Below are 24,539 nucleotides of genomic sequence, written 5' to 3' on the forward strand. Positions count from 1 at the left end.
ACTTTTATGATATTGAGTCCTGGGGGTATTTAATACCCATAAATTTATCTATGTACCTAGAGACAGTGTCATGTTTTCACAATATCCTCAATCAAGCCATGTTTAATAGAATTCAATTAGTCAGGTGACTCACGCAAACTTAGTAAACTCAGTAATCTCAAAAAGATTAGTACTTCAGTAATCTCAATAGTATTCTGTCAGTCAATAGAACTCAATGAACTCAGTCTAGTTCAGTTCAATTAATCATATTCAGTGTCTATTCGAATAGGATTAGGATTTAGCACCTAGTAAACCAAAGGATCAGGACACACACTGACAGTTGAGGGTGTGATTCTTAAAAGCAATCCTTGCATTCCAGAACTATGTAGCCAGCATAGGTTGAGACATCAACACTGACAGATAAGGGTTGATGAGGTGGATAGATACTGTCAGATGAGGTTCCCACCATTCTTTTTTGGGGACATTGTCAGTTGAGGCTCACCCACAACTTGTCTTTACCAGTGGTGCAGTATTGATACCCTTCTAAATGGGGTTACAGGTTTTACCCAACCTAGCTATATTGCTTTATTTGGGGCATTTCAGTTAGATAATTACTTCCTATATTTATAGTTTAAGACACAGTCTCAGTAATAGAACTCAGATAGTTCTTCAAAATTTCAGGACTGTCAGATAAAGTTAACTCAAAATAGTACAAAACTTAGTTAGTTCCATCAGAACCTAGAATGTCGGATATAGTTGCTCAGTATCAGTTATCAGTGACTCATGTTATCAATAATAAGACTTAGTAGTGAGAACCATTATGAATTCAATCACAATCACTTATTCATGCATGTATTCTCATGTTCATGTTATTCAGTCAGTTAGTATTGTTCTTGCATTTGAACCCTTTTCATTAGCCTACCTCACTTGCATACCAGTATATTCAAATGTATTGACATATTTATGCTATGGTGTTTTATACTAAAGGTTCAGAAGCATGAGCTCTAGAGCATCAGTAGTATTCTAATTTCGGCAGTCAGATTAAGCAATAAGTCCTTATCATTCAAAAATGATATTATAAGTTATTTCATTAATTCAATTTAGCTTTCAGTAGAAGGAGTTATTTGGGGATATGTCCCATCAACTCCATATTCAGATAGTTAGAGGTTTTTTAGACTATCAAGTTTAGACAGTTTATTTCAGTTATAGTTTTGAACCTCATGGCCTTTCAACCTTTATTTCTAAATTATACAGTATATTTTTCAGTTTTCAGGTACAGATATCAGTCATGGGTTAGCTTGTGGTCCTTCGGGATCATGAGTATCTTATAATATTCTGGGTACCAGATTATGTTACAAACTTGGTATCAGAGCCTAAGGTTCAATAGAGTTGTAGGAAGTATAAAATTCGTATCTGGTAGAGTTTTATACATGGGTATGTTGCGCTCCACATTTATGTACAGGAGGTAATAAGATGTTTTAGGAACAATTTCCCTTCTTTAAGTATTCATGTTGTGCCAGTGAGCATGAGCTCAAATTCAAATCTAAGTCTAATCTATTTCTCCTTTTTTCAATAGAACATGCCTCCCAAAAGAAAAAATGAGAATCAGCCAGCCCCTCAGCCCAAAGATCCTTTGGGTGAACATGTTTCTCTTGCAGAGTTCTGAGTTGTATTCACTACTCTTGCTAATTTCGTTGCTACTCAGAATGAATGACCAACTGTTCTTCTGGACAACTGAGTAGACAACACTGCTGCCACTAGGATTCGAGACTTCATCTAAATGAATCCTCCATTCTTTTTCGGGTCTAAGTCAGATAAGGACCCTCAGGTATTTATCGATCAGGTTCAGAAGGTTACAAATATCATGTGGGTTAATTCTAATAAGAGTGCTGAGCTAGCTGTATATCAGTAGTAGGATATTGCTCATACTTGGTACAAATAGTGGAAGTCAGAGAGGTCAGTGGATGTAGGATCCATAGAGTGGGAGGAGTTTGTCATTGCATTCTCTGATAAATTTTTTCCTTAAGACCTGAAAGAGGCTAAGGTGTTACAATTTATCAACCTTAGGTAGGGAAATATTATGGTGAAAGAGTATTCTCTTAAGATCACTCAATTATCCAGAAATGCCCCTCATGTGGTTGTAGATAACAGAGCCAAGATGAGTAAGTTTGTTTCAAGGGTAAAACATAGTATCTTTAACAAGTGCAGGTCTACGATGTTGAATAGTGATATGAACATATCCATTCTTATGACCCATGCTTAACAGATAGAAGAGCAAAAGATTTAGATAAGAGAGAGGCAAAATAAGAGAGCAAGGACAGGTAGTTTCAACTTTACTTAGCCTAAGTTAGAGGGTGGTAACCATTCTCAGTTCCATCCTAAGTCATCCATTCTAGCTCCTTCCTTAGCCAGTGCTTCATTTCTATGTTCAACGAGGGTAGCAAAGATAGGGTGCCAGGCTCTAAATTGCAGGGTAGTGTTAGCTGTGCCCGAATAAATCCTCTTTCTTAGACTTGTGGTAAGAACTACAAGGGTGTTTGTAGAGCTGGCAGCGATGTGTATTTTGGATGTGGAAAGCTAGGCCACAGAGTTAGAGATTTTCCCTAGTCAGGTTATTAGCTTCAGCAGAACTGTTCCTTAGCCCAGTCCGGTTGCCCAAATTAGTAGGGTGCCACTTCTAGTACTACTAGTGGGCGATGCCCAAATTGACTTTATGCTATCCAGTCCCAATAAGATTAGGAAAATGCTCTTGATATGGTTACTAGCAGGTTACATATCTTTCATGGACCTATTTATGCTTTGCTAGATGCAGGAGCTTCCTTGTCTTTCATTACTCCCTATATAGCAATTGATTTCGAGTGAATGTCCTAAAATTCTAGCAGAGCTCTTTTCTGTCTCTACCCAGTGGGTAAAACTATCATAGCCCAACGGGTATATAAGAACTGTCCGATTATGGTATCTCAAAAAGTCACCCCAACAGACTTAGTCAAATTAGAGGTAACTGATTTTGATGTCATTTTCATCATGGATTGACTTCTTTCCGTCTATGCCACAGTTGACTATAGAAATAGAATAGTCCAGTTCCATTTTCCAAATGAAGTTGTCCTAGAGTGGAGGGGTAGTACGTTAGCTTTTAGAAGTGAGCATGTTTCCAATCTTTAGGAAAGGAAAATGATATCTAAAGGATGTGTTTATCATCTTGTTCGAGTTAAGGACACTATTTCCAAAACTCTCAGTCTTAAATCAGTCCTAGTTGTGAGTGAATATTTAGATTTCTTTCCCGAAGACCTTCCAAGATTCCTCCTAAAAAGGAAATAGACTTTGGCATTGATCTTCTTCCAAATACTCAGCCTATATCTATTCTGCCATATAGAATGGGACCAGCAGAACTAAAAGAACTGAAAGAGCAGTTGAAGGATCTCTTAGATAAGGGATACATAAGACCCAGTGTGTGCCTATAGGGCATACTAGTCTTATTCGTGTGCAAGAAAGATGGTTCTCTTAGAATGTGCATTACTTACCGTCAACTCAATAAAGTCACAGTCAAGAACAACTATCCACTTCCCAGAATTGATGAATTGTTTGACCAACTTTAGGATGCCAGCTATTTCTCTAAGATAGACCTTAGATCAGGCTATCATCAGTTCAGAGCCAGGGAATGTGATGTACCAAAAATAGCTTTATGAACTTGGTATGGTCACTTCGAATTCCTATTATGTCCTTTGGTCTTACCAATTCCCTTATAGCTCTCATGGACTTAATAAATCGTGTGTTCAAAAAGTACTTGGACATGTTCATCATAGACTTCATAGATGATATTCTTGTCTATTCCCATAGTGAGCGTGATCATGCAGACCATTTTAAAATTGTACTTCAAACTCTCAAATCCCATCTTCTGTTCACCAAATTCAGTAAGTGCAAATTTTAGCTAATGTCAGTAGCATTCCTTGGTCTTATAATTTCTGGTGATGGCATTAGAGTAGATCCTCAAAAGACCAATGCAGTAAGCAACTTGCCAAGACCTGTCTCTCCATCAGATATCAGGAGTTTCTTAAGTTTGGCAGGCTATTACAGATGATTTTTTGAGAGATTTTCTTCTATTGCATTCCCTATGTCCAGATTAACTTAGAAGAAAGTCAAGTTTTAGTGGTCATATCCTTGCGAGAAGAGTTTTTAGGAGTTGAAGACTCGACTCACCTCTGCTCCAGTTTTGGCTTGTCTAGATGGTTCAGATTATTTCATAGTATATTGTGATGCATCTATAGTAGGTTTGGGTTTTGTCCTAATGCAACATGTTAAGGTCATAGACTACGCCACCAGGCATCTTAAACCCCATGAGAAAAATTATCCTACTTATGATCTTGAGTTAGCAGCCGTGTATTTGCCTTAAAATTTGGAGGCATTATTATACGGTGTTTATGTAGATGTGTTCATAGAACATAAAAGCCTCCAGTATGTCTTTTCTTTGAAAGATCTCAATCTTCATTAGAAAAGGTGGTTAGAGCTCTTGAAAGATTACGACATGAGTGTCCTTTATCATTCGGGCAAGGCCAACATAGTGGCCAATGCTCTCAGTAGACTGTCAATGGGTAGTGTTGCTCATGTAGAGGACATTAACAAGAAGCTAGCTTAGGAAATCCATCAACTTTCCATAATAGGCGTTTGCTTAGTCGACATAGAGAAGGGTGATATATGGGTTCAAAGCAGTTCAAAATCATCTCTAGTTTCTGAGGTGAAAGAAAAGCAAGATAGATATCCCAATCTAGTAAAGTTGATAAAGTCAGTCAAGGATTAGAAGGTTGAGGTTTTCTTCCAAAGGGGAGATGGTATATTGCGTTGTTAGGGTTTTCTATGTGTTCTAGGTGTAAATGACTTGAGGTAGTGAATTCTTGCAAAAGTACATGGTGCGCGCTATTCTATTCACCCAGGGGCCACAAAGATGTACTGCAACTTATGAGATATTTATTGGTGGAGTGGGATGAAAAGAGATATTGTAGAGTTTGTGGCTAAGTTTTCTACATGTCAGAAGGTTAAGATAGAGCATCAGAAGCCTAGTAGGTCCATGCAAGAGTTCAATATTCCAACTTGGAAGTGGGAAGAAGTGAACATGGACTTTGTGATGGGTTTTCCTCGTCCTCGTCATCAGCATGATTCAGTTTGGGTCATTGTAGATAGAATGACCAAGTCAGCTCTTTTATTTCTAGTACATAACTCCTATTTAGCCAAGGATTATGTCAAACTCTACATCAGAGAGTTGGTCAGATTGCCCAGTGTTCCGTTATCTATTGTCTCAGACAGAGGTACCCAGTTCACTTTTCATTTCTGTTAAGTGTTCCAAAAGAGTCTTGGTACGTAAGTTCATCTTAGTACAACCTTCCATCCTCAGACAAATGGTCAACTAGAAAAGACCATTCATACTCTAGAAGATATGTTGCGAGCGTTTCCAATTGATTTCAAGGGAAATTGGGAGGACCACCTGCCTTTGATTAAGTTTGTATACAATAACAACTATCATTTCAGTAGTTGGATGGCTCTATTCAAATCTTTCTATGGTAGGAGATGCAGATCTCTATTCGGTTGGTTTGAAGTTAGTGAGGCCTCAGTTATAGGGCCTGACTTAGCATTCGATGCCTTTGAAAAAGTTCAGATGATCAGAGAGAGACTCTGGGCTGCTCAGAGCCGACAGAAGTCTTGTGCAGGTGTGCGCAGAAAAGATCTTGAGTCTAAGATTGGTGCCTATGTTTATCTAAAGATCTCTCCTATGAAGGGAGTGAAGAGATTTAGCAAAAAGTGGAAGTTCAATCCCAGATATGTCCGTCCATTCAAAATTCTCAGTCGCTTCACCAAAGTAGCTTATGACCTCGAATTACCATCAAATATAGCCTTATTTCATCTAATCTTTCATGTTTCTTTGCTCAAGAAGTACATGGGTGACCCAGTAGTTGTAGTACTTATTCAGAGCATAGATATCTAGAACAACCTCTCTTATGAAGAGATTTCAGTCTAAATTCTTGACTATAGAACTCGTAGACTGGGGAACAAAGATGTCCCTCTAGTTAAAGTTCTTTGGCGGAATCAATCCATTTAATGGGCTACTTGGGAAGCAGAAGAAGACATACCTACCAAGTATCCTCACCTCTTCTCTACTAATTTAGATTCAGTCCAAGGTAACAGCTTTTCTTAACCCTTTCAGTTTCGTGTCCAAGTATCTCAAACTCGAGATCCTTTCTCCTCACATCTACATATGATTCCTATCGGATCTAGGCTGCCTTAAGCCTTGCTCTGATCAGCTGAACCTTCTCTAAGGAATCAAAAAATTAGTCATGCCCTACTACTACGGCCTCACCTACCTCAAACCAACCAATTGGAGATCTACGTCTCCTACCATAGAGAGCCTCAAATGGATCCATCTGAATACTGGAATGATAGTTGTTATTCTATATGAATTGGATCAAAGGAAAGTGGTCATCCCAACTACACTTAAAATCGACATTCCAGGCTCTTAACATATCTTCTAGAGTATGAATGGTCCTTTTTACTTGACCATCTATTTGAGGGTGGAAGGCTGTAATGAGGTAGAATTTAGAACAACACCCTTTGGGAATGCTTTCCAGAAATAAGAGGTAAAATGGGCACTTCTATCTGAGATAATAGACACTGGGACTCCATGTAACCAGACCAACTCTCTGATATAGAGTTTGGCATAGTCCTCAGCTGAATAGGAAGTATGAACTGGCACAAAATGAGTTAATTTGGTCATTCTGTCTACGATAACCCAAATAAAATCATGCTTATGATGAGTACGAGGAAAACCAATTACAAAGTCCATGTTTAATTCCTCCTATTTCCATATGGGAATACTAAACTCTTGAATAGACCCACTAGGCTTCTGATGCTCAATCTTAACCTGCTGACACGTAGAGAACTTAGCTACAAACTCTGCAATATCCCTCTTAATCCCACTCCTCCAATAGATATCCTACAAATAGCGGTATATCTTAGTGGCCCCTATATAAATAAAGTATCGCACACCATGTGCTTCTGCAAGAACTCACTGCCTCAAATCATCAACACCTGGCACGCATAAATAACCCTGGCAATTCAACACCCCATTTCCCCCTTGGGAGAAAACCTTTACTTTTTGATCTCTGACTGACTCTTTCAACCTAACAAGACTGGGATCTCTATCATGCTTTTTCTTCTATTCAGAAACTAGAGATAATTCTTGACTATTTTGTACCCATACACTGCCCTCTACTGAATCGACAAAGTGGACGCCTAGTCGGGCAAGCTGATGAACTTCCTGAACTAAATTCTTCTTATCATCCTCAATGTTAGCAGTACTACCCATTGACAATCTACTAAGAGCATCAACAACTACATTATCCTTGTCCGAATGAAACAGAACACTTATATCATAATCTTTTAATAACTCTCACCACCTTCTCTGATGCAAATTCAAATCATTCTGAGAAAATACACACTGCAAGCTATTGTGATCTGTGAACACATCAATATGCACCCCATATAAATAATTCCTCCAAATCCATAAGACAATCAGTACAGCTGCTAACTCAAGATCATGAGTTGGGTAATTCTTCTCATGAGGCTCAAGTTGTCCAGAGGAATAGGCTATGACCTTAACTCTCTAAATGAGGACACAACCCAAACCAACTCTAGATGCATCAAAGTACATAACAAACCCATTTGAACTATCTATTAGAGTCTAGATTGGGCTAAGATAAGTTGAGTCTTCAACTCCTAAAAACTCTTCTGGAAAGAATATGACAACTAAAACTCGACTTTCTTCTGAGACAATCTGGACATAGGGGATGAAATAGGCAAGATCCTTCAACAAATCAATGGTAATAGCAAGCTAAACTAAGGAAACAATGTATATATAATGGAGAGATGGGTCTAGGCCAGTTTCTCACCGACTCAGTATTTTAAGGATCAACTCTAATGCCATCACCAAAAAAAATATGTCCAAGGAATGCTATTGTCCTTTGCCAAAATTTGTACTTACTGAATTTGGAAAACAACCGATGAGTTTTGAGAGTCTGAAGTATGATTTTGAGTTGATCTGTGTGATCATTCTCACTATAGGAATAGACAAGAATGTCATCAATGAAAACTATAATGAACATGTCCAAGTACTTCTTGAACACATAATTCTTTAAGTCCATAAAAGCTAATGGGGCATTTGTAAGACCAAAGGACATGACTAGATACTTGAATTGACCATATCAAGTTGTAAAAGTTGTTTTTAGAATTTCACGTTCCACAACTCTAATTTGAAGATAGCCTGATCTGAGTTATATCTTAGAAAAGTAATTGGCACCCTGAATTTCGTCAAATAAGTCATTAATTCTGGGAAGCAGATATTTATTCTTGACTATGAATCTGTTCAACTGACGGTAGCCTATATACATTCTAAGAGAGTTGTCTTTCTTACGCATGAATAAGACTGGTGCTCTCCAAGGGGAAATGCTGGGTATGATGAATCCCTTATCTAGGAGATCTTCTAACTGCTATTTTAACTCTTTGAGTTCTGCTGGTGTTATTCTGTATGAAAGAATAGATATAGGCTGAGTGCCTGGAAGAAGGTCTATTCCGAAGTCAATTTCCCAGTCAAGAGGAACTCTAGGAAGATCTTCAAGAAACACATCTAAGAATTCATTTACTACTGGAAATAACTCAAGAGTAGAAGTCTCTGAACTGGATTTGTTGACACGGATAAGATAATAGACACATCCCTTGGATATTATTTTTCTTGTTGTAAGGTATGAAATCAACTAACCCTTCAGCATTGTGGTACTACCCCTCCATTTAAAGACTGGTTTATTTAGAAGCTTAAAATGAACTATTCTGTGTCTATAATCAACTGAGGCATAGCATAAATAGAGCCAATCTATGCCGAGAAAGACATCAAAATCCACCATCTCTAGCTCTACAAGGTCTGCTGACGTAAATTTTTGAGATACCATAACCAGACAGTTCCTATATACCCGTCGATCTATGATAGATTTAACCACAAGGATAGAAATTGAGAAAGGCTCTACTAGGATTTCTGGACTAACTCTGAATTTAATGGCTATATAATGAGTTACAAAATATAAAAAACCTCCTTAATCTGTCAAGGCATAATAATGTAAATTAAAGATCTGTAACGTACCACTGACCACATCAGGAGAATTTTCCTAATCTTGTCTAGACTAAAGTGCATAAAGCCTGTTTGGGCGTAGCCCACTGATGGGACTGGAAACGGCACCCTATTGATTTGGGTGACCCGACTGAGTTGAAGGATAATTATAATGACCTTGAGAACCTGACTGAGGATAATTTTTGACTCTGTGTCCTGGCTTGCCATATTCAAAACAAATATCACTGCCAGCTCTGCAGATACGCTAATGGTTTTTGCCATATGTTTAACAAAGAGAATTTGTTTGAGCATTGCTGACACAACCCTGAGATTTAGAGCCTAGCACCCTATATTTGTTACCATTCCAGAACTTAGGGACTGGAGAACTGGCTGAGGATGAAGCTTGAATAGAAGACTTTGAATAAAACTTATAATGGTATCCGCTCTCTAACTTAGGCTGATTGAAATTGAAGCTACCTATTCTGGATTTTTTGTTCTACCACTCTTTCTCTCTATTATTAGCCTCTTCTATCTGCTGAGCATGGACTATGAGCCTGCATATGTCGATCTACTTAATCATCATCGCAGTTTTGTACTTCGTAAACATACTGACACCTCTGACATGAACTTGCTAATTCTGGACCTACTGTCTGCTGCTACAAGGGGAGCATACCTGGCTAACTGAGTAAACTTGAGGGTATACTCTTTCATGCTCATACTACTCTGTCAGATAATCACAAACTCTAACACCTTGACTTCTCTCAACTATGAGGGAAAGAATCTATCTTGAAAAGTAGTAGAAAACTCTTCCCACTCTATGGGATCTGCATTTGTGCCCCTGTCTACCTTCCATTGCTTAAACAATGTATGAGCTACATCTTGTAGCTGATAGGCTGCAAATTCAGCACTCTCACTGAAACTCATTCCCATAATATCTATAACTTTTTAAACCTGGTCGAGGAATTCCTGTGTATCCTCTTTTGAATTAGATCTTGAGAATAGGGGAGAATTCATTTGGGTGAAGTCCCAAATCTTGGCTGCAGTAGTATTAGCCACTGGGTTGGCCTAATCAGTAGCTAGCCATTCATTCTGAGCTGTTATGAAATTGGCTAGAGTAGTGAATGAAGCTCTTAATTCTGCATGGGAGACATATTCATCAAGATGATCTGCCTGAACGGGTTGAGGTGCTGATTAATTTCTGGTTCTTCTTGTATTAGTATTTTTGGGATAAATGTTTTGTTAATAGAAGGAAAAATTAATTAGACTGTAATTTTAACTTAAGCTCATGCTCACTCACACGACAAGAATACTGAAAAAAGGGAAACTTTTGAAAAACATCCCTGAGCCTCATTTCCATAAATCTGGTGCACTACACACCCATGTGGAAGACTCTACTCGATGTGGATTTTAGAATCCCAAGGACTCTATTGAACCTTAGAATCTGATACCATGTTTGTAACTCCCCAATTTTGTACCCCGAATGCTACACGGTGTTTACGATCTTGAAGGACCACAAGCTATGACTGATATCTGCTGCAAACACTAAATAATAATACTATAATAAATATGAAAAGTAGGATTAAATGCCATAAGGTTCAAAATTTGTAAATACTGATAAAGTGTATCAACCGAAATAATAATTTGTAAAACTAAATACTGTCTGAAAGTCTAGTTTGAAAAATCTCTAACTCAATCATCTTAAGATGGAGTTGATGGGACAAGCCTCAAACTATCTCCAACTATGAAAATATTAAAATAAAACATTATCCTCGATAGATGAGGACTCACTACTAACTTTGACACTGCTGGCTCAAATTTGAATTTATTTATGCGCGGTTAGGAACCTGAGCATCCAAACTTATGATATGAGACATCATAGTGCATATAAAGAGTATGCATCAGTACGTGGAACGTACTGGAATGCTAGATAAGGTAAGTTTGAATGCAAGGGTTCATCTGCATGAATAATAACTGACTGAATGATACAGAGTAACTGAATATGAAAGTACATGGATAACTAAAACTGCTATAAATACTGAGTATGCAATACTATCAAAATGCATGTATACTATAATTGAGCTTTTACTAAAGCTGAGTTATGAGTTTTGATAATTGAGTAACTGATATCTGAGATTACTGATAACTTAGTTATTTAAACTGAATGATCCTATCTGATAGTACAGATTCTATAGAACTGAATAGAGTTTTATCCTAATACTGAAACTGAGACTGTAGGAAGTAATCATCTAATCGACATTCCTTTTTACTAAATATGCTAGGGGTCCTATTTGTATCCCCAGCTGGAAGGGTGTAGTACCGTGCCACGAGTAAAGACACTGAAGAGTTACCCTCATCTGGAAGGTACTCGAATGAGAATGATGGAACCCTCAACTGGCAGGTTAAAACACCTCATCAACCCTCAACTTCCAGGTTAATATCTCAACACTTGCTAAGTAGTTCTTGAATGCAAGGATTTCTTCTAAGGATCACAGCCTCTACTAGTAGGTGAGCCCCCATCCTTGGGTTTAATAAGTGCTGAATCCTACTCCTAATTGAAAGACACTGAACTGAGTGTAATGAACTAGACTGGACAGATATTAAGTTTACTAAGATTTCTTGAGTTCTTTAACTGAATGTGTTCTACTAAGTTTTATAGCTGACTGAATTCTGCTGATCATAATATGACTGATACTGTAACTAACACTGGCTCTAGGTAAACAACCAGAATGTTGGGTATTAAATACCCCCAGGACTAGATAGAATGAAAATAAAGCATAGCATAATCTTGAAAGACATAACAATAATTACTTCTCCATAATTCATTCAGAGATATTTTGTCAAACACTTGTAGGACAAAAGCTTCTACATATACTAGCATGTCATGATTGAATTATTTAATTCACATGGACCTTCTATCAAACTCTTGGGAAGCACAAGTTTATGCACATAATCATGGATAACATATAAGCATTGCAACTAAAATACCCAAACTTGCAAATTCATATAATTCCCTAGTAATATTGTTCTATTTTTCATGAATCTTATCATAATCATGGATTGAAAACCAAATTAACATCATAGATATGCGTACAATCAATTTCAAGCATTGAAATCATGAATCTATAACTTGTAAATTTAAAAAGAGGTTCTTAGGCTTCATGGGTTAAAGGAACCCATGAATGAACACTTAACATACCTGAATTGATGAGTTCATGGTGTTCTTAGAGAGTTTCTTGAGCTTTGTTCTTGATTTATTGAGAGCTAGGGTTTTCTAATTAAGAGAGAATAATTTTTTTCTTGATAGAAGTGGATATTTATTTTTGGTTGTGACTTTGTTAAGCTGATGGTAGTCTATACACATTCTAAGAGAACTGTCTTTCTTATGCACAAATATGACTGGTGCACCCTAAGGAGAAATGTTGGGTCTCATGAATCCCTTATCTAGGAAATCTTTTAACTTCTTTTTTAACTCTTTAAGTTATATTGGTACCATTCTGTATTGCAGAATAGATATAAGATCAGTGCCTAGAAGAAGGTCTATTTTGAGGTAAATTTCTCTTTCGAGAGGAACTCCAGTAAGATATTCAATAAAGACATCTGAGAATTCATTTACTACTGGAACTGACTCAAGACTGGAAGTCTCTAAACTACATTTATTGACTTAGACAAGATGATAGACATAACTCTTGCTTATTATTTTTCTTGCTCTACGGTATGAAATCAACTGACCCTTAAGCACTGTGGTACTACCCCTCCATTCAAAGACTGGTTCACTTGGAAACCAAAAATAAACTATTCTATCTCTACAATCAACTGAGGTATAGCATGAATAGAGCCATTCTATGCTGAGAATGATATTAAAATCCACCATCTCTAGCTCTTCAAGGTCTGCTGAAGTAACTTTATGAGATATCATAACCGGATAGTTCCTATATACCTGTTGGGCTATGATAGATTTAACCACTGGGGGTAGAAACTGAGAAAGGATCTCCTAGGATTTCTAGAGTGATTCTGAAGTCAATAGCTATATAAGGAGTCTAGACTAAAATGCATAAAGTTTGCTTGGGCGTTGTCCAGTGGTGGCACTGGAAGTGGTACCCTACTAATTCGAATGACCCAACTATGCTGAATGTTGATTATAGTAACCTTGAGAACCTGTTTGAGGAAAATCTTTGACTCTGTGGCCTGACTTGCCACACCCAAAATAAACATCACTTCCAACTCTGCGGATACCCTAATGGTTTCTACCATATGTATGACAAAAAGGATTTGTTTGAGCACTACTAACACTACCCAAAGATTTAGAGCCCAGCGCCCTATCGTTGTTACCATTTCTGAACTTAGGGACTGAAGCACTGGCTGAGGACGAAGCTGGAACAGGAGACTTTGGACAAAACTGGGAACGGTTATTGCCCTCTGACTTATGCTGATTAAAATTTAAGCTACCTATTCTGGCTCCCTTTTTTTGCCTCTCTCTCGTTATTCTTAGCCTTTTCTATCTTCTGAGCATGGACCATAAGCCTAGATATGTCCATCTCCTTAATCAACATTGCAGTTTTGCACTTCTTAACCACACTATCTAACACCCAGACATAAACTTACTCATTCTGGACTTACTGTCAACCACTACATGGGGAGCATACTTGACTAACTGAGTAAACTTGAGGGAATAATATTTTATGCTCATACTGGCCGCCTGAGATTATTGAACTCTAACTCCCTAGCTTCTCTTAGCTCTAAGGGAAAGAATCTTTCTAGAAAAGTAGTAGCAAACTCTTCCCACTCTATGGGCTCTGTATCTGTGCCCCTATTTACCTTCCAGTGATTAAACCACGTATAAGCTACATCTTATAGTTGATATGCAGCTAACTCAGCACTCTTACTGGAAATCACTCCCATTATATCTATGACTTTTTGAACCTGATTGAGGAAATCCTGTGGATCCCCTTCTGACTTAGATCTGGAGAATAAGGAAAGATTCACTCAGGTGAAGTCCTAAATCTTGGTTGCAGTAGTATTGGAGACTGGGTTGGCCTGAACAGCAGCTGGCCATTCATTCTGAGTTGTTATGGAATTTGCTAAAGTAGTGAATGCAGCTTCAAATTTTGCATGAGAGACATGCTCATCCAGTGGATCTGCCTAAACGGGCTGAGGTACTGACTGATTGTTGGTCCTTCTTCCATTATTATTTTTGGGAGGCATGTTCTGTTAATGGAAGGAAAAATGAATTCGACTAAAAGTTTAACTTGAGCTCATGTTCACTCGTGCAACATGAATACTGAAAAAAAGGAAAATCTTCCTAAAACATCTTATAGCCTTATGTCCATAAATGTGGCGCACTACACACCCATACACAAGACTCTACTCGATGCAGATTTTAGACTCCCTAGGATTCTGCTGAACCTTAGGCTCTGATACCAATTATGTAACACTCTAAGTCTATATCCCAGATGATACACGATACTTATGATCCCAAATGACCAAAGCTAATACATGATTGATATCTATTGTATGAACTGAATAATAAGACTATAATAAATGCAGAAAGTAGGCTAAAATACCATAAGGTTCAAAATATATAAATACTGATAAAGTGTATCAACTAAAATAACAATCTATAAAATTGAATACTGTCTTAAAGTCTAGTCTAAAAAGCCTCTAACTAAACTGGCTGAAGGTGGTGTTGTTGGGACAAGCCCCCAACTAACTCCAATTATTGCAGTACTAAAAGAAAATATTATCCTCGATAGATGAGGACTAAATACTAACTCTGACACTACTGGTTAATCTAATTTTGTCTGTGTGGTCAGAAATAGAATCTTTGAACCTATGATATGAGACATCATATCACAAAGAAAGAGTATGCATTAGTACATGGAATGTACTAGTATGCTAGATGAGGTAAGGCTAAATGCAAAGGTTCATATGCATGAACAAAAACTGATGAATGTATAGAGTAACAGAATGTGAAAGTACATAGATAACTGAAACTATTGTAAATACTAAGTATGCAATACTGTGCATATGCGTGTATACTATAACTATTCTTTTATTAAATCTCAATTCTGACTTCTGATAACTAAGAAACTGATATCTGAGATTACTGATAACTGAGTTACTAAAACTAATTGACCATATCTGACAATCCTGATTCTGTTTAATTGAATTGAATTCTATCTTGAGACTAAAACTTAGACTATGAGAACTAACATCTAACTGAAATGTCCCTTTTCTTTATAGATTTGAGGTATAACCTATAACCCCATTTTGAAGGGTGTCGGTAACGTGCCATGGGTAAGGACACTAAAGATTTACCCTTATCTGGCAGGTATTCTAATAAGAACGGTCTCAACTAGCAGGTTAAAACACCTCATCAACCCTTAACTGGCAAGTTAATGTCTCAACCTATGCTGCCTATATAGTTCTAGAATTTAAGGATTGCTTCTAAGGATCACACCCTCTACTAGCAGGTGAGACCCCATCTTTTGATTCATTCGGTGCTAAATCCTACTCCTAATTAAAAGACACTGAACTGAGTATACTAAACAAGACTGGACTGATACAAAGTTTACTGAGTTTTATTGGGTTCTGTAACTGAATGAGTTGTACTGAGTGTTGTAGCTGGCTGAATTTTATTGATCATAACATGACTGATACTACTCTGTAACTAACTCTGGCTCCACATAAATAGCTTGATTGTTGGGTATTAAATATCTGTAGGACTTGATAGCATGAAAATAAAGCATAGCATAATCTTGAAAGACATAACAATAATTACTTGTCAATAATTCACTCATAGAGATATTTTATCAAACACTTGTAGGACATAATCTTGTACACATACTAGCATGTCATGATTGCATCATTTAATTCACATGGACCTTCTATCAAACACTTGGGGAGCATAACTTTATGCACATAATCATGGATAACATATAAGCATTGCAACTAAAATACCCAAACTTGCAAATTCATATAATTCCCCATAAATACTATTTTATTTTTAATGAATCTTATCATAAACATGGATTGAAAACCAAATTAACATCATAGATATGTGTACAATCAATTTCAAGTATTGAAATCATGAATCTATAACTTGTAAATTTAAATAGAGGTTTTTGGGCTTCATGGGTGAACAGAACCCATGAATGAACATCTAACATACCTGAATTGATGAGTTCTTGGAGTTCTTAGATTGTTTGTTAAGCTTTATTCTTGAATTCTTGAGAGCTACGGTTTGCTAATCGACAGAGAATGATTTCTTTCTTGAGATAAGAGAGCAATTAATAAGATATTAGGCTTTTTAGAGCTTTAATCTTGTTTAGACTGACTAGAATGTGGGAAAAGATCTAAAATCCCTTGGAATTTAAAACTCGTAATTAACTAAAAATTCCTGATTTTCACCCTTGATACGACGCGGCGCTGTCGTGCCGTGTTACTAGAAATTGAAAACTAGTAAAATGCACAGTTACGCGATGCGGTGGTACTGCGTTGCCATACTGGATGTGACCTAAAAGTTCACTACGACGCGGTGACATTGCGTAGCTTCACTGGAAAGAGGATAATTGTGAAATTAAGCCTTGGCATGATGCGCCATGATTGCGAAGTCTCACTGGATTTGACAATTGCCATTTGGCCATTCTCCACGATGCACTGGAGTGCCAGTTGGCACACTATTTTACTAAAGTGGCTTTAACTCCTCGCCTGGGTATAGGATTTAGGAAAATCTTATATTGTTGGAAAGCTGACTGAATTTCCTATGCATTTGTAAGCTTAAAACTGAAAAATTCTGAGTATTTTAAAAGAATTTATATAGGATAACCCATGTATTAAGGGTTAATTTAATTTAGGGAAATACGGGGTATTACAATTATCAATTTCACTCAAGTAAATCAAGAAAGGCGGTTTTATTTCTCCCTCTAGATAAAGTTAGAGTTCTTAAAGAATAAGACCAATTCCTAGGTTTTCATCCAAGCTTTTACTTTAGGTATGTGGGTTATTCATCAATGGGTCCATTATGCCTACTGAGTGATCTTGGGTGTATTTATTTGCCTAAGCACCATAACTTACCCATATTTTAGGTAAGTTTGTGGAACAAATTGCCTAGTTTCTTTTGTTTTTAGTCTACTTTTATGTAATTGACCTAATCCATGTGATTAGTATGATTTCAGGTATTAATGAGGTAAATAGAGACATAATGGGACTATGGAAAGGGGATGGCATTGACACAAGAGAGAGTAGTGGTCCCGACTAAATGTGGCACCTAAAAACTATATCCAAGACTAATTTGTCATTTAAAGTTAGTCTAGGGACTTAGAAGGAATTTATGAGGGAGAAGTTATTCAAACTACTTGGTGCTAACAATTCACGTATTATTCATTATTCTATTTCCTTCTGAACTAGAGAGTGGAGGCTTACCACCAACGGAGTAAAAAAACATAAATCCTTCTTCTCTACAATGATTGTGCGTACATTTTGATATGATAAATATTTATATTATGATTCTCATTTTATTCATGAGTAGCTAAGTTTATTAGTTAGGGTTATGGAAACTTTGTAACATACAATATATTACTTTGGGTTTTTGAATTTATCATGTATTAATCTGCTTATATCATGCTCTCTTCTTTTATCTTGAATTCTCATGGTTGCAAACATATCATGCTCTCTTCTTTTATCTTGAATTCTCCTGGTTGCAAATATAAAGGATGTGCCTTAAAACATAACTTGTTCGATAAAAAGGTTGTTATTTGGAAAAGAGAGTAGTGACAAGTAAATAGGATATTCAATGCCTATTTCATATGTTAATGCCTTACCAAGATTTAACTACTTGAAGATTTCTTATTGATTTTGTAAACACTTTAGATTTGAGAGAACTGAAGTGAATTAGTCCTTGATGACTGAGAAACACTAGGATTATGTTATTAAATAAAATACATTTCTCTATAAGAACGCTGCATATATGAGTTCATAATGCCCACAGTTAGAAAGTATTAAAAGCTACAAGGTGGACATAACCCTAGCTTGCTATTTCTATGAATTCGAATACTACTATACATATCTCATCTTGTTACACTAAAATCATTAATTTGTGTACTGACTTAAATACCCCCTATTGTTTTATGGAAACAAATGATTAAAAGTCAACTAATCTGCATACAACTTAATCAGCATCATATTCCCTGTGGGATTCAACCCAAACCTAGTTGGGTTATATATTTGAGAATGATCGATTACACTCTTGTAAGAGAGTTGTAATTTGGGCTTATCAAATTTTTGCGCCGTTGTCAGGGAATACAGTTGTCGATTAACTTTATGTATGTTAATTGACTATTAGTCAATTTTCCTAATTTTACATTTATTTTTTGGTTTTGTTCATTATAGGATCATTGTTGTTTATTCGTTTAACCAAAATTTTAGCAGAACTATTATTACCCTTCAAACTTGAACCTTATCTCATTGAAAGAATGGCTAACCAATAGTAAGCTAAAAGATTAACTGTTTTGGCTAATGATCAATTAAATTAATAGAATACAGATAACCCAAGTTGGGTACCTAATATAGATGAAGAGGACCTAGGGGATGATAATTTAATTGACCTGGATAATAGAAGGCATACAGTGGAAGGTGTTGCACCTGTAAACCAAAAATGTCCATTCAGAGGGAGATCAAACTGCCAAGATGTGTAGTTTGTTATTGACGACGATGAGGATATATGGATGGATCCGGTGCTATTGGAGCTATTATACCTCCATCTTTGGCATCCAAAGAAAAATTCAACATACAAGCACCATATTTCAGTTGCTCCATCTTAAGGGACTGTTTGGTGGACTTCTGGATAATGATCAAATTATGAACATAGTGAAATTCATCACTATTTTCAAATCTTTTGATAATCCAAGAGTTGGGAAAAATGCAATTTATTTGCAATTATTTTCATTATTTCTATTTAGGGAGGCAACACTGTGGCTGAATGGGCTAACTCCTGATTCTATAACAAACTGGAGGCAGTTGAAAGGAGCTTTCCTAGAAAGGTTTTTTCCACCATCCATAATGTTATAGTTGAGGGATAAGATAAGTAACTTCAGCCATCTTTCAAATTAAGTTATTCATGAGACATGGGAGAGATTTAAGAAGAAGTTGATGCAATGCCCCAACCATAAAATGACTGATGTTCATCTAATAGAGACTTTATATAAAGCCTTAATTCTATTATAAAGCCTATGATGGATAATGCTGTAGGTAGAGTATTTATGTATCTTACCTTTCCTGAGGTTTCAAAAATGCTTGACCGGATGACTAAACAAAGTAGAGCTTGGCATACCAGGGATTTTGAGGTAGTGAGCTCTACTATGTCTAGTGGTATGCCTACAGAGCAACGTAGGAGAGAAGAGGAGAATGATCAGGATATGGCTCATATAAAAAACCAGATGGATCTTCTCACAAAATATTTGCTATAAGGAAAAGTAGAAAATTTAAAAGTTATGGCATCCCATAGTAAGGGGACGACCTGGTTCATACCTACTCCGTATGTGTCGGGGAGGGGAGGACCACTCCGGGCCTGACCTACGTGCCCTCACCCTGGCTTCGCTGGAGGGGCGTTTCGAACCCCCGACCCTGGCACACTACGGTAAGCATCCCATAGTAAGGGATCTAAATAAAACACTAAGGAAGAGGCTAACTACTTGCATAACTAGGTGGTTTTGGGGCCAGTGGCCAAGAAAACCAAGGTTGGAACTATCCAGGAGACTGGAAGAATAAAAATGATTAAAGAGTATAATATGTTCCACCTGGGAGTCATGATAACTCTGGTAACAATGCTGGGAAAATATCTATGAAAGATATGATAGCAAAAGTGTTGAAAAAGTAGAGTCAATAAATGCCAGCATTAGGGAGATGAAGAGTGACTTGTCATCCATCATCAAATTAGTTGACTCATACTATATATCTATTAAGAAACTGGAGTAGCAAATGAATCAACTATCAGAAACGTTTAATTAGAGGAAGAGTAAAACATTGATGAGTGATACTGTGCAGAATTTGAGGACTGATAACTCATGCAAGGCTATCACCACCAGATGTGGGAATATGTTACCTTGACCTTGTTTGAGCAAACCTGTTTCAGATTATGTGGTGGAATTAGAAGCAGAAGCAGATGAAAAACATTCAGTAGAGTTTGAGAAGCTTGAAAAAGAGAAGGATCCACCTAAATAAAAGTAGGTTAAAGATTTGGAAAAAGGTAAGAGGAAGAAAGGAGAGACAGTTGTTAAAAGAATACGAAAACTACCCCCTCCATTCCCACAAAGATTGCATAAAAGGTAGATGAGATGAAATTTAGCAAATTCATGGCCATATTAAAGCAGTTGATGGTAAATGTTCCTTTGGCTGATGCATTAGAACAAATGCTAGGCTATGCTAAGTTTATGAAGGACCTTGTGAGAAAGAAGCAGACTGTGAGCTATGAAATTGTGGATTATACCCACCATTGTAGTGTTATTTCTACAAGATTGTTAGTACAAAAGAAAGCTGATCTGGGAGCATTCACTATCCCATGTACTATTAGATCTCTTGATTTTGCAAAGGCCCTTTATAATCTTGGGGAAAGTATGAATCTTATGCCATTGGTGGTGTTTAAGAAGCTGGGTTTGGGAGATCCTACACCTACCAATATACAACTTCTAATGGTAAATAGTTCAATGAAAAGGCCAGTTGGGATTCTATATGATGTAACTGTAAAGGTGGCTAATTTTTAATTTCCCTCAGAGTTTGTAATTCTTAATTGCAAGGTGGAAATTGAGATACCTATAATTTTGGGTAGGTTGTTCTTAGCAACTAGGAAAGTGATAGTTGGCATGGAGCTGAATGAGATGAAATTAAGGTTCAATAAGAAATAAGTTATCTTTGACATGTGTCAATATATGAAACAGCAAAAGGAGATAAGTTTTTTCTCAATCGTTGATATATTCTCTGAAGATGAGGTACAAATGTTATCATTGATGTATCTTGATAAAGTCTGAGTAGTCAAGAAATCGAGTCGTGCTGCGACATGAAATCAGGCATTGTATGGAAGACAACCCATGATTTTACTTTGATTTTATCATGTTAAACAAAAATATAAAAGTCGAGACACGACCAAAACTATGGCACTTTGTGGGAGGCAACCCATCTCTCTAATAATTTTTAGTTGTTTTTAATGAAGTGTAGGTGGATAAAGTACTGCGGAGGTGATAGGTACCAAATTCAATTTAAAAGTAATCCATATCAAAGGTAATAAGTTGAGGAGTAATAGGTACATTACTGATAAGTTGGAGTGGTCAAATATTAAGGCTCAAGTCATGATTTTGTGTTAGAGTTGTGACCTAAATTATGTTAGTCTAACCTCCAAAGTTTCGCGTTATAACCTATTTTTTGTGATTTTCAATAAGGTATATGGTGGTAGCATAGGAATAGGGACAACAGGCCGATCCCAAAGCCCATTATTGACCTTGATAGAGGTGTGGGGGTATGGGGTTGCGGGGGTGAAGCCCCTATAGTATGGACCTTTCCCACTACCTTAATTAGGGGATAGGGTGTGTGGCACACAAGGCCATATTGGCAAAGCACTTGGCGATGCCTAATGTCAAGTATGAAATTTCCTATGCGGCGCCTAAGTCCCATTGGATGATCCCTTGTGCTGCGCCCAACATATTGCACGCACTCACTGCCTCTCTTCGGTGATGCCATATAGGGCTCCCAAGCACCATTTGCCATATATTGTGTAGGTAGGAAACTGCCTATGTGGTGCCTAACTTAATGTATGCAATACCTTATGTGGCTCCTAGCATACTGCACATGCTCACTATTTCACTTAGGCGAAGCATTAGGTAATGCAAACTTACACCTAGGCCATCAATTAGGTGACGCGAATCACTCCAACTTTAACTAAATCCCTAAATTATCTCTTATTTCACCACAAAATTGTGCCTTTAACATACTCTTTTTCCCACAAGACTTTTCAAAAGTTTTAAAAACCAAGAACATCCACTCTCTTTCTTCAATCTTTCATCTTCAAGGTAAGTTTTCTTTTCTTAATCCTTAGTTTTGGTAACTTTATGTTGTAGTTGTTAATTGGTTTGTTGAGGATTATGGATTAAATTCTTAACATGGCTATTTCAAAGCAAGGTTTTGAATATCTTGGGAAGATAAACACCATTGTTGTAGTAGACACCATTGTTATTGTACTTTGAGCTTTTGCATGTGATTGAATTGTTCATGACTAATGTAGTTTAGTTGTGTGGCCATTATTTCACAACTTGCTTGATGGAACATGGTGTTGATTAAATTGTGTGAAAGTGATGGTGTTTTGTGTATATTGATATGTTGAAGCTCTAAGGCATAACTGTGTTCAAAAAATTTTTATTAAAGTAAAATTGGGGGAATTAAAGTGAGCCAATTGTATTGCGACTAATGTTGGTGCACTATGTCATAGTATATGTCGGTGAAGTCTGAGTACCCGACAACACAACTTAATTGGTTTATACTAACAAATTAAGTATAAGGTGGTGACTTCACCATCCTCATCTTAATTGTAGTTAGCTTCATTATGTATGGCTGGCATGGATTATATGATGAATATAGGAAAAATGGCTCTGATGATGATCTTAATGTAGGTGGCATGACTAGTAATGTAGATGAGCAGTTCTACTAGCCAGGTTCTTTATCTTGTTGTTTGCACTAGGTATAGTGCTTAGATTAAGTGTGGGGTGGCTGGTTGTTGGATACTTGTTTTGTAAGAAAATAGAACCTTATCCTTATTATACTTCTATAATAGGATTAGTTATTTTATTTTTTGTAAGATGTTTGTTTAATATAGTCATAGTTACATATTTTTCTCGATGATAGATGGATGACGATTGTTTTAAAAGAAAATTAGTCATCTGTTGCATGTAAATGTTCTTGTGGATCACATGGAATTATAGCATGAGTATATGATGGATCATTATCTTTGAAACACCTAGGTTCTAATCGTGACTCTTGTTATGATTGTTGGATTTCTTTGAATATATTTAAATATTGGGTCGAGAATCTATAATGCTCCTAATTGAGCTGACCATGTGCCATGAGTGTGTAAGACTATTGTATATTCTTTGTTGCAACTGACGCTAGAACTTTCCTGGTGTGTGTGCAAAGAAAAATAAAGATTGTGAGTTTAGGAGATGATTTAGGCATATTATTTATACCTTCTTTTGACCTACCTTCGTATATTATCTTAGCTAGCCCCATTAAGCCTTTACCTTATTCTTCCTTAGCCTCATATGTAGCCTAATCCATATTTAATAGACCATAATTTGATCCAAAAGCTCCTAAGTGCTTTAATGTAAAATCAATTTGAGTTATGAGTTTGACAAATAAGAGAAAAATGGTGAAATTGATTCCCCCAAAGTCTAGTTATTGGCGTGTGTACTTATTATGTTTGTGAGAAGCAAATATTGTTGAAAAAGTTCCAAATTTTAACCCAGACATGTTACAATGAACCTGTTTTAGCCCTGGTCCTTCTGGGACATTGTGCACCTCCACTAAGGCAAATCGCTTAAGTTGAGGGTGGCTATCATAGGGGTGCATAACGTGAAATGGGTGAAAAAAATTGATAGAGTTGTATAGTCCCATTATAGTGTTATTAATTGATCTTAACGAGTTAGGGTAAAAAGAAAAATTTGTGAAGATAGTAGAAGTGGAAATTAGTTGTTAGAGATTGGTCTTAATTGCATAATGTAGTGTCTTAAAGCGCTTAGGAAAGATAGTTACTATTTTTGGCCAAAATTGTTCCTACCCATCTCTAAGCCTACATTACAACTTATAAAAAACCAATTTGATCCTAATCTTGGCATTCTGATATTAGTGGAGCACTATGCTAAAGGCAAGCATATGGTCATCGGTTATAATTTAAGAATTCTTTGTGAGAGTGAGCGTAACTTGATTCTAGTACCCAAGTTGTTACAAATTGCATTATTGTGAGTGATTATGGGTAACTTTATTGTTGTGATGACACATAGTTGATGTAGGTTGGATAATTTATATAATTTCTTTGCTTAAACGTTATGAATGAATTTGCCAACTTAATGAGTCTATTCTTGAAGGTAGGTTGTCTCTTGTAATGATTCATGGATCTACTTCTTGTTCATAATTGTTGTGTGTGCCTATTTGAGCATCTTATTTTCCCTTGTGGGTGTTAAGACTTGTGTAGTATGCATTAATGGACAATTTTTTCGAGGAAGAACAAAGCTTTAAGTGTGCGGTGGTGATCTTGGGTGTATTATATGCCTAAGCACCATAACTTACCCATATTTTAGGTATATTTGGAGAACAAAATGCCTAGTTTCTTATGTCTTTACTCTAATTTTATGTAATTGAGCCAATCTATGTGATTACCATGATT

At 36.7% G+C, this 24,539-nt stretch overlaps 1 protein-coding gene across 1 annotated transcript; it reads left to right on the forward strand.

The window, feature by feature from the left end:
• Positions 1-20,469: 20,469 nt before the first annotated feature.
• On the forward strand, positions 20,470-20,877 carry LOC107844260. The gene has a single exon (XM_016688719.1). The coding sequence runs from the start codon at positions 20,470-20,472 to the stop codon at positions 20,875-20,877; it is 408 nt and encodes a 135-aa protein (XP_016544205.1).
• The last annotated feature ends 3,662 nt before the right edge of the window (positions 20,878-24,539 follow it).

This window comes from Capsicum annuum, chromosome 10, assembly GCF_002878395.1.
Source record: "Capsicum annuum cultivar UCD-10X-F1 chromosome 10, UCD10Xv1.1, whole genome shotgun sequence".
In the NCBI taxonomy this organism is placed as follows: domain Eukaryota; kingdom Viridiplantae; phylum Streptophyta; class Magnoliopsida; order Solanales; family Solanaceae; genus Capsicum; species Capsicum annuum.

Excerpts from the sequence above, each read along its gene's own strand:
- LOC107844260 (XM_016688719.1), top strand. The coding sequence starts at position 20,470 with ATGGCCATATTAAAGCAGTTGATGGTAAATGTTCCTTTGGCTGATGCA.